Source organism: Pygoscelis adeliae, unplaced genomic scaffold, assembly GCF_000699105.1.
Source record: "Pygoscelis adeliae isolate BGI_AS28 unplaced genomic scaffold, ASM69910v1 Scaffold402, whole genome shotgun sequence".
Lineage (NCBI taxonomy): Eukaryota > Metazoa > Chordata > Aves > Sphenisciformes > Spheniscidae > Pygoscelis > Pygoscelis adeliae.
Window position 1 is genome coordinate 2,320,399 of NW_008824411.1, and position 10,629 is coordinate 2,331,027.

General features: G+C 43.5%; 1 protein-coding gene across 1 annotated transcript in view; it reads left to right on the top strand.

Moving 5' to 3' along the window:
• Positions 1 to 10,629, top strand: part of LOC103913983 (serine/threonine-protein kinase TNNI3K) — a 96,497-nt gene that overhangs the window by 74,250 nt on the left and 11,618 nt on the right. Inside the window, exons 22-23 of the mRNA XM_009320586.1 lie at positions 6,698 to 6,757; positions 8,384 to 8,553. Coding sequence (XP_009318861.1) covers positions 6,698 to 6,757; positions 8,384 to 8,553 — 230 coding nt within the window. The remainder of the gene's footprint in view (positions 1 to 6,697; positions 6,758 to 8,383; positions 8,554 to 10,629) is intronic.

A 10,629-nucleotide genomic window follows, 5' to 3' on the forward strand; every position in this document is an offset into this window, starting at 1 on the left:
TTTGAGGAGAGAAAACACTGCAGCCACCTCAAGAAGCTAGAAGATGTGACAGTGACAGCTGTGCACGCTGCCTCGGGTGTCACATTCAAAACCAGCGCTGAATATTCACCAGTGGCTCAGATGGCCAATGCACTGACCAGGAGTCACACCAAGCTCCAAGCAGGGAAACCGCCTCTGCCAGGAATTCAGCCCTTTTTCTTCATCCTGTGGGGTCTTCCCATTTCCTGGAATTGCTCCTTTGTCTGGGGCACAGAACATCATTGGAACACCTCTGGCTTGTTGTAAGTGTCCCATAAGGGATGCTTAAGGTCTTAGTTTTTACAGGAGCAGCTGGAAAAGAGAAGCAGGAACAGGATTTACAAGTTGTAGAAATATTCTGGCTCTTGATCTCTGTTTCCTATTGCAGCTTTAATCCTAAAAAGATCATATTTTTGGTCTTTGGATCTGGCAAACCATGTTTTTCACTTGTTCCAATGCAAAGAAAGTGGTTCTTTTGGATTATTGGGGGGGGGGGAAATTGCTTTTTCATTTCTGAAATCTCAGGAAGGTGTCTGTTCCTTTAATTAATATTGCTTTATTCAAGGAGTACTCATACTATGTTGACAGTTCTCTAAATATCCAATGGCAAATGTATTTTGGGTACTAAAACAGAACAAATACGGTCAGCTGTAAATCTTTCCCAAAGGCCTGGGGACAGCTGTGCTTTGCAGAAGTCACAGTCTGGTGCCCTCTGGTTCAGTGTCTGCTGGGACAGGTGAGGAGTTATTTACAGGACCCTTCTCTATAGCAGGGCCATTCTAGCTGTGGCCTGGAGAACAGGGAACATCAGCACACGAGCGTGTGGAGGGTCTCTCAGACAACCATGTGTCAAAGCACTAACAGCTGTAGAAGTTACACCAAGTCCTTGCATTTCCCCCTGAAACCTACCAATAGCTGTGATTGATAATGGTGTAGCCTGCTCCCACGATGAGACTTCAGGAATACATGGCAAGACTCCAAGCAATCATAAGGGCAGTCCCATGGAGAGGATACTGCAGTGTGAGAAGATGAGAAGGGGTAGTGGTGACAAAGTTCACATACATGCTTCTTTGTCAGCCTCAGGTGGCGAAAATGCTGTTTGCCACAGTCCCTGAGGGAGCAGTGCAGAAGTTAATGCTGTTCCCCAGTGGGTCCCTCTCTTCATGCTGAGCTGCAATCTCTCCGTCAGTGCCCAGTTCAGTCAGTCTGTCCAGCTGCATCGCCCAGCTCACTGCCATAATCTCTGTCTTGCCCGGATTGAATTGTAGGGACCCAGCCCTCCTCCAGCCTCCCGCTTCATTCAGGCACTCAATCATTTATCAGAAGCGTCATGTAGTTCTCCTGTGCATCTATTAGATTTTTTTTTTTGCTACACCGTGACATGACATATTTGTTTGAAAAACTGAAAGCCATCTGTTCTATTATATTTCAAAATGACTACATTGCTTATTATTATCATTGCTGTTGTTTTGGGATGCATTTTTCATTGCTTAGGGAAGTGAGAAAGCAACAACACTTAGAGCCAGGCAGGGTACAAGCCAATGATGTATGCATTTCACACGCACAGCTCGCCCAGAGTGGTTCATTCTCATCAGCTACATCACTGCTAATCCTAAAATGGGCCTCCCCTATTCCAGCTGTCTAAACTCTTTATGGGTCTTCCTATTATTTCAATTTTCCCCCTATATGATATGGAATTTAATTTTCAGAGGCTTAAAATAGTAAACACGATGAATATTTTTTCCCCAGCTGATACCCTGGGAATTTTCATGTGGGACTCTGATTAACGCTGATAAAGACAAACCTCAGATAAGTGTTACAATTAATAAACTCTTCTTAGGGATAGAAAGTGACTGTACTGTGAATTTCAAAAACATGTGTTGCATCTGCTGTAATTACTGTCTTTTGGAGTCCAGCAATGTCTGCAAGATAGGAGTCTGATTTAACAAGGAGTTATTGCAGTAAGGCTGTTGCTACGGCACCTTTCTCACATGCTGCAATTGTGACTGGTTTTTAATTAAGTCCGTCTGATTATCCCAATTAACTCAGCAATAGCATTAAAGAAAATAAAATACACAAGTGTTCCCTTCTGAGATTATAAAATGGTGGTTAAAGAAAGATTGCTTTATGTTGGCTTTTGCAGTCTGTTGCTATTTCTGCACTAAAGGGAACATGAACTAACTAAAGCAAGATGCAAAACCACCGTCATCCTCATCCATTGGTAGCCTTTAGGGCCACAGCAGGATTTAATGGTGCTGAGACCATCCATGGTAGAGGGACAACAGTGACCTTCCCCTAACTAGTCTTTATATCTCTGTCCTTATATTGAGGGTCAAATCTTCCAAAGTAGGGTTGATAACCAGCACTTTTCTGATGATACGTCCCAGCTGTATCTCCTGACTGGATGGATTATGCACAGGTCTGGAGCGCGTGGGCACCTGTGCTGGCTCAGATGAGTCAGGGCTGTCTTACCGACAGTGTTACTGTTCTGGCATTTGTAGAGCATAAGAATGATGGGTTTGTTCATAACTTCCTTGTGTTCCTTGGTGATGGAAAATAGAAAGCAGCCAGATGAATGTCATCTCTATGAAGCATTTCTCACAGAGAGGACTATGGAGATGGGTAGGTCCTTTATATGCTCCTGTGTGTCAGCCAGGCAAGGGACCCTTTCTGCTCTACAATGCTATCTTTGTATATGCCGCTGCAGCAATTGCATGGGTATTTTTGCACATGGCTCTAAACTGTCTGAAAAGTCAAGAAATATACTCCAGAGACTGGAAATTCAGCTTGCTTAGAAAATGTTCCACAAAGCGGGTTAGCTGCTTTAGGAAACACATTGCAGGGGTAGGTTTTGGGTTTGAAAACTTTGGTTGGTTGGTTTTCTGGTGCTATTCTGGCATTCAAGGTCTTCATTGAACAACATGGAAGTTCCATTTCTGACAAATGGGAGCGGATTTTGGAACCTCTGTAATTTTCTGGTGTTACAGGAGGCCTTGCTTCATATTACAGCTTCATATTACTGAACCAGATACTCTGACTTTGAATTTCCTACTGGAAACAGAGTCCTGGGTTTGTGCCCTGGAGTCCCTTTTCTAGTTAGCCTAGCTTAGAAAGATGGGTTTTATCACGTGCCTAAACCTGTCCTTGTCCTGGATACTTGAGAGCTTTCTTACCTGGTTTAGTGAACTAAAGCACATTCTTAAGTTGTCTACCAAGACAGGGGAAGAGGGAGGTTTGTGTGACTTTGGGCAACCAATTGACTGCAGTGAGCTTTGCCCCCTTACTGTATTCCTTACTGGTTGTGTACATAATATATCAGTGTGAGAACTGCGGATAAAATGTATTTGCAGTGCAGGGTGTAGCTAGTTTATTTCATCACTAGTTTATTTATTGTTATTAGTGTTTCCTAGATTCTTGAATATGCTCTTGTCTTTGCACTTTATGAGGTAATGGGGGGGGCATGGTTTGGTTTGGTTTGGTTTCCATGTAACTATAAAGTAGCTTCTAATAATCATCAGCATGTAACTCACATTCTGTTTAAATTTATTAATAAGATGTCATGTTAAATTGTTGACTTAAGCAAGCACTATGTAATGGATATAGTCACTGTATCTTGTTAGCATTTCCACAGCTCATTTAGCCCCAATAAAAAGAAACCATCTTTTCAGAATCCTAATGCACTTTGTTACTCATCAGTATCACTCCAACATCACTTAATCTTGCTAATGTTTTAGAGCTGCATGATAGAATTATAGGGCAATTGATAGCCAAATCAGCCAGTGGATGGCTTGAACTTTGCCCAAGATATGGGCAAAAACTTATTAAAACGAGCTTTATTGAAGGTGCTTTGCTATCATTCTCAGTAACAAAGGTTTTGAGTTGCTTCTGAGGGCCTCGGAATAGTTTCAGGAGGGCCACTGGGCAGAGAAAGGTAAAGCAGTGTTATCACCCTCTTGTCAGCATTTGCAAGGTTTGCTGTGCAGTCAACAGCCTATCCTAAAACTGTTAATACAAATCTACAGTACTGCTGTAAATTCACTGCAGAGATTAACAAGCAATTCTTTAAAAGTGTCTCACTTAGTTATCTAGTACGTATAATAATCCTTGACACAGTGATGTCTCCTGAGCATACCACTCAAGAGGAGGGACTGAATGCTATTCGTGAAACACCATAAAAAGCAGAATGAGCAAAACATCTAAAGGATAAAAAGCATCACCATATCAATATTCATATTACAGCATTTCACTGTAGATGCATAAACAAATACATTTACTTAAAAAAGAGGTTATTTGTTAGGGAAAAATGGTGAATTTGGGGGCTCAACAAGTGTTCACAGGTCAGAATTCTCCAAGAGGTTTGCTCAGTTTAAAAAAAAAAAAAAAAGAGGCAGAAAATGGAGTATATCTGTATGGATTTTGCTGGGTGTCTATGAAATTCCTCCAAATTTGAAAATTTATCCTTTTATTTGTCTTTAAGTTCATTCAAGGTTCATCCCAACTGAAAACTAGTTCCCATGTGTCATGTCACTGGTACTATTTATCAGGTACTTGAACAGCTGTTTTCCAGAAACTTCTGACAGTAGTTTTTTCCAAAGGCAAACTGACGACTAGAAAATTAGACAGTGTCTCTTAAGCAGCATTTTTCATTAGCTATTTTAATTTGTAAGCTTTAATTAGAGTCAAAGTATTTACCATAGTACCTGGGGCTTAGTTCTGTAAAGAAAATAAACATTGTTTTAGTTTTATTAAGTACAACTCTAACGTTACAGTCAGTTCTTCCATGGTCTCCGATGGTCTAATCCGACAGGCTTCGATGGGCTCCGATCAAGTTCCATTGAAGGTGATAGAGCTTCTCACATGCAATAAATGCAGTATTTCTTGAACACTTTGTAGTCTAGAGCTCAGGGATACTCTAATGTAGTTATATACTGCTTTATAACAGAATCCTTTATAAAAGGAACCACTGAAATCACCTTCCAATCAAGTTTCTGTCCCGTCATCGCATGGCACCTCCCTTCTTCCCACCAGCCTTCACCCAGCTAAAGAAGAGCCAACTCTGAGGACTCCTTGTCCCTGTGAAGGACTCTGTGTTCAGAGGGTAGTTTTTGCCATGGTAGTTTTCCCCAACACTTTCCTAGGCATAAGTTACTCATAGCAGTGCTTACTGGAGCCTGAGATTCTTGTGGGAACAGTGTTTTTCCAAAGTGTTTTTTCAAGTGGAGTATCTCAGTGCGGTGACTGACATCGTGTGGCAGAATGATTGAAGTAGCCAGAAGAGCAGAAGGCTTTAAAGACTGGCTGAGGAAGTAAGCACCCATGGGACTGTCAAATGTCAGTGGAGAAATCCTGTCTCTCTGCCACAGCTTGTCACCCTCGTAGAAAGGCTGGTAGGAGAAGTCAGAAGAAATCGTCCAGGGTCTGCAACCCAGCTCTCCGCAGACCAGACCATCACAGCTCCTCTCATCGGCCAGCACGCTGCAGCTGGCCTGGAGGGACATGCAGGGGGAGCAATCCTGCTGCTCCGGGGAAGGGCTGGTGGCCAGAGGCAGGAGAAGGATGCGGACTGTCTCACTGCCTTAAGCCACTACCACAAGGAGCACATACCAGGACACTGCTGTGGACACCAATAAACACACTTTTCTCCCTCCCTTTCCTATGTAACTGCAGACAAGGAGAAGTCTATGGAACTTAAAATGGACTGGTCATTTTCTTTCTTACCCTTTTGAGAAAGAAAAGCATTTTACACCCATTTTGTTACTACACTTTCTCACAAAGGGCTAAAACCTGAAGTCTTATTTGTCTGTATTATCCCTCTGCTATCGCTCACAGATGTGAGGGCTGCAGGACTTTGTCCTAAAGCTCTTAAATTATGCCTACCTCTTGCAGGCAATTTTGTTGAGGAAGATGTGGTGATGGGAATGAGGAGCTTGTTTAACAGTTACTTAAGGTATTCCCAGTCCTCCTCTGTCAAACACCATTGTATGCAATGCTTTAGTTAAGCCTGAACTTCCCTGGGAAGACTGTGCTGTAAACTGGAACAGGGTCTTGATCAGCATTAACAAGAAGGAGGTGTATTTGTCATTCCCCTCTGTTGCCTGATCCTGTCCCTAGCATGACCTCCACAAACTCTTGTGCCGCATAAAGCACACAGAGATGGAGACACGTGTCTGGGAATGGGGCAGGCAGGCAGCGGGGAGCAGCTGCGGAGACAGTGCTCGTGGAGTGATGCAAGTACACCAACAAGGGAAAGAAGAGGGTGGCTGTAGGAGCAGTATCGGTCAGGAGCTTGTCCGCTGCTCTTCACAGCTCTTGCTGTGTTCAAAGTCTTGTTTATGGGCAAAGAGGAAGCATACCTAATATATAAGCAGAGCCAAGAATTTATTGTTAGTATTTTTGTAATCTTATGATCTAGTCATTATTAGCTCACATCTAATTGTTATAGAAAAAGAATAATGCAGTCAAAGTTGTTATACACACACCTCTTAGTTTTGTAGCTTAGTACTGAACTTGCAGTTCCCATCAGATTCCCAAGCAGACTGAAAGCAATGCCATGAAATTCAGAGAGAGGGAAATGGAGGGGAGCTGTGATTCATCACATATCTATAAGTCAGTTTAATCACAAAAGATATGCCGCCCTTGTATTTTTAACACAGCTCTGCTTTTTCTGTTGTGTTCACAGGGGAGACCAGAGTTCTCAGAAGTAGTCACAAAATTAGAAGAATGTCTGTGCAATATTGAGGTAAGGATCTTATTTCCACTGCGGAGCGTCTGTGCGTGTGCTGCGTGGTCAGGAATACAAGTGGGGAGAGCAGCAGCAGCAGCTGAGGAAAGTGGTGGCTTTGGAGCCTGCAGGCTGCTTGAGCTGCTTTGTCCTATTGCTAGCCAACACACTGTATTTTTAAGGCACGTTGTCAGTAGTGTTTATACGGGTGCCAGGAGGAGGAGGCAGGGACCAGATATTGCTGTGAGTGTCAGGAGCGACTCAGAGAGGTACACTGAAGAGAGAGCGTGCCACTGCTGTGGGGATGCACTTCACAGTAGTCCTGGGCAGAATTTTTTACTCCCATTCACCCCATTCAAGACTGCTTGGTTTAAAAAGAAGACAAACTGGCCAAGACCCTTGGGAGAAAGGTAAAAAGAGAAAACGTAAGAAGGATAAATGCAAAGGCAATTCCTGCTTTGGACTGTAGCTATAACACAGGTGGATGTATCAGCCTTCAGCCTGGTGTAAGATAAGTGGCCAAACAGAAAGTAAACGATTCAGGGTTGTAATTCCTGAAATTATATTTTCTCTGTGTGTTTGTGTGTGTATGCATGTAAGAGTTTAAAAAGAAAAAAAAGAAAAAAACAACCTCCTTTTAAAACGGATCGCTGTTCTTGAGCTTAAGGACAGACCCATAATCTTATTACATTTCTTCATGCTCTGACTGCAGCTGGCTGCTTTATGTGTAGGTGGAAGCTTTTAAGTGTAAAAATAAAAGTGAAGCACTATATCACAAGAAATTGTGTCATCTCATGGGAGACCTGACCTCTATGATACATAGGCAGCAGTGCATGCAGGAAGAAATCTGGGGCAAGAGCTTACATACAAAAAGAAAAAAGAAAGCATTATTTAGCTGGGGAGTTAGACCTAAGCTCCACTGCGTCCAGGGCAAAACCTTGTTTGAGAGGAGTTCTAAGGAACAAGATCTCTAGCAAGTTAAGTACTGCAGCCAATGAAGGATGAAGGTGGAGAGTTTTCTCCCTCCACCTCCCTTTGTTTCCTCTCTTTTTTCTTCTCCTCTCTCAGCAAATCACTTCTGCTCCTTTTAAGTATCTCTGAAGCCAGGAGTGGCAGGGACCTTTTGTGCCAGCAAGTCTAGGTCCCTGCTGCTGCAGGTACCTGTGTTGTATGGTTGGTCCATATCTATAAACACATATATTAATATGCTAGCCCTGTATTTACATTGCCCCGACAGTCTGAGTTCCTGTTCTGGGACACTCAGACAGGACCGCTGTGATTAGGCCGCACCGCCATCTTTCTAGTACAGATGGGAAAGTCTCCGCTGGCGGCTCCCACCAGGAAGGCAGTGATGTCTCCCAGCTGCAGGGTGGATGCTCACAAGCCAAATAACTCATGGCTGAACTAAAGCGTATCTTCTGGAAAGCCATCCAACCGCAACTTGAAAACCCCAGGCGATGATGAATTGACCACTTTATTTGGCAGGCAGCATCCAGTTCTCCTCAGCTGATCAAAGTCAGGAGGCACTGCTTTTTTCAGCCAAACTACAAAGGAAATGTGGGGGACACAACTTAAGAGAAAGAGCTGAGGAAAGACTTGTAAATATGTAATAACGGTGCCTTCTTTTTTTTTTTTTAAATTCAGTTAATGTCTCCAGCCTCCAGCAACAGCAGCGGTTCTCTGTCTCCCTCCTCATCTTCGGACTGTCTCGTTGCACGAGGAGGTCCTGGCCGTAGTCACGTTGCAGCGCTACGTAGTCGGTTTGAATTGGAATACGCCTTGAATGCACGAGCTTATGCTGTCTGGTCACAGAGGTACGTACCAGCCATCGCAGGGCCAAGGAGAGCGCTTACTCTGAAAGGCATAGAAAGATTCCTCCCCAAGACTGCATGGCTCACGTGCCTAAAACGGGAGTTCCCTGCAGCAGGGGATGTGGCTGCCTGGGAAGCCAGCGGTAGAAACACACCCTGGGGCTGATTCCTTGCCAGGGCCAGGTGGGGAAAGCACTTCTGCAGTCTTGTCTTCTCCCATAACTGCTACAGCACAGGGTGTTTGGGTTATCTGAAAGCTGTGGAAGCCACCCTGCTGCCAAGACAACAGCTAGACATTTGCATTTTTCACTATGAGTAACATAAAAATAGTAGAAAATGAAGTCCTGCCGTGTATGAGCTCTACACACAGTACCACTGCTTTATCACATGAAACAAAAGACCAATGACTGCCCATCCAAGGGGATGGAGACGAGTGGTCATTAGATGGATGTACCTTCACTACCTGCCAGCAGGTCTGGGAAGGCCAGTGTTTATATCACAACATGTTTTCAATTTGAAAAATTTCACCAAAGAACAGCTAAAAGACACATTTTTCTTTGGAAAAAAATAAAGAAAAAAGTATTCCAGTGTGTGGCATCAGTGGCAAGATGGAAAACCCAGGTTAGACCATGGGCAGCATTTCATTACCAAATGACGTGGCTGGAGGCATCAGGTGGCCCTGTGGCACAGAGCCTTACAAAGCCTCCTTCACAGCGTGGGCACTGTTCACATTTCAGAGAACTGCTCATATAGTTTCTTCTGTGAAGTAATGCCATTTAGGGGAGCTGACTCCTGCAGGAGCTTTTTTGTGCTTGACAGACCAGTTTGTTATACTGGAGGCAGTATAACCTCTACGTATTGTCTGAAAAATAGAGAAGGCTGTGTTAGTATGTCACATCAAAACAGGAGGGCAGGATTTGCTTTGCTACTCCTCATAAGGGGCCAGAGTTATCCGCTGAGCTCACCTCTCTCACCAGAAATCTAAGCCCTGTAGAAATGTGATATTTGCTGACTCATATCACAAGCATGGCTTGTTATCTCTGCCAAAATACAAGGCAGACACGCCCTTCTGATTAGGAGGAAGAGGGCACACTTAGGAAAACCCAGCTGAAAATCCTAGAAATAAAGAAATTTGGGAAGAAGGGTCACACTGAAATGCCATTATGATTATAATGTATGAGAAAGTTTGTTTCCTGTTACATTTATATGTATATGTCCCCTTTATGGAGTGCATAGCTTGTGTCTGACCAGGTCTCTGAAAATTATTTTCTAACATGCCTTCACCTCTATTAGATTCTTAGTATTAGTGGAGTTTATTTAACGAGAGGGAGGTTTATGGGCAGGAAGAACACCCAGTTCCCTGACCATAAGAGCCTGTGATGAAGATAAAACATGGGGAGAGACTAGTGATCCCAGAGAGCAGCTGCGGTAGAAAATCAAAGTAATTGAAGAGGTGCCATTTTTTGATGTTGTGTTTCTCAGGTCTGGATTTTAGCTTTTGCTTTTTTCATCTCGATCTCAAATTGTGATATGATTAAAAGAATGAAGTGGGCTGTGCTACTGGAAGATGGTGTTGCAGTACCAGGAGACAGCACCACCAGATTGGTGCTGTCACCTGAGCTTATTACAAACCCCAGAATGCTGTCTGGGGAGAGCAGCAGGTGAAGGTGACCATGTGAAGAAGGGCAGGGACAGACAGACAGAAACCAGAGTGTCCCAGCAGGTACAGAGGCAGGAGATACAAATGCCAAGTCCCTTTTCCTTGAGGAAGAGGAAAAGGATCTCAGCCTTACAGAGATTTGTGGGAGTCAGCATTGCTGGGGCTGTTCCTACCAAAGTACATCCTAAAAATTGCATATCATTCAATTTATGACCATAGAAGGATAAGAACTCCTGATTTTTCTAAGACAAAGTCACATGTGGGTTCTCTATATTATTGTACCATTAAGTTAATATCTGAGGCAGTCTACTTGGGAGACCTGGTTTTGAGGGCAAATTTAGCAATCTCCCATCTCTATCCCATGGGGAGTGAGAGTACTGTGAAAATGAAATGGTGCGCTTAATCTCTGCCAGAAGAGC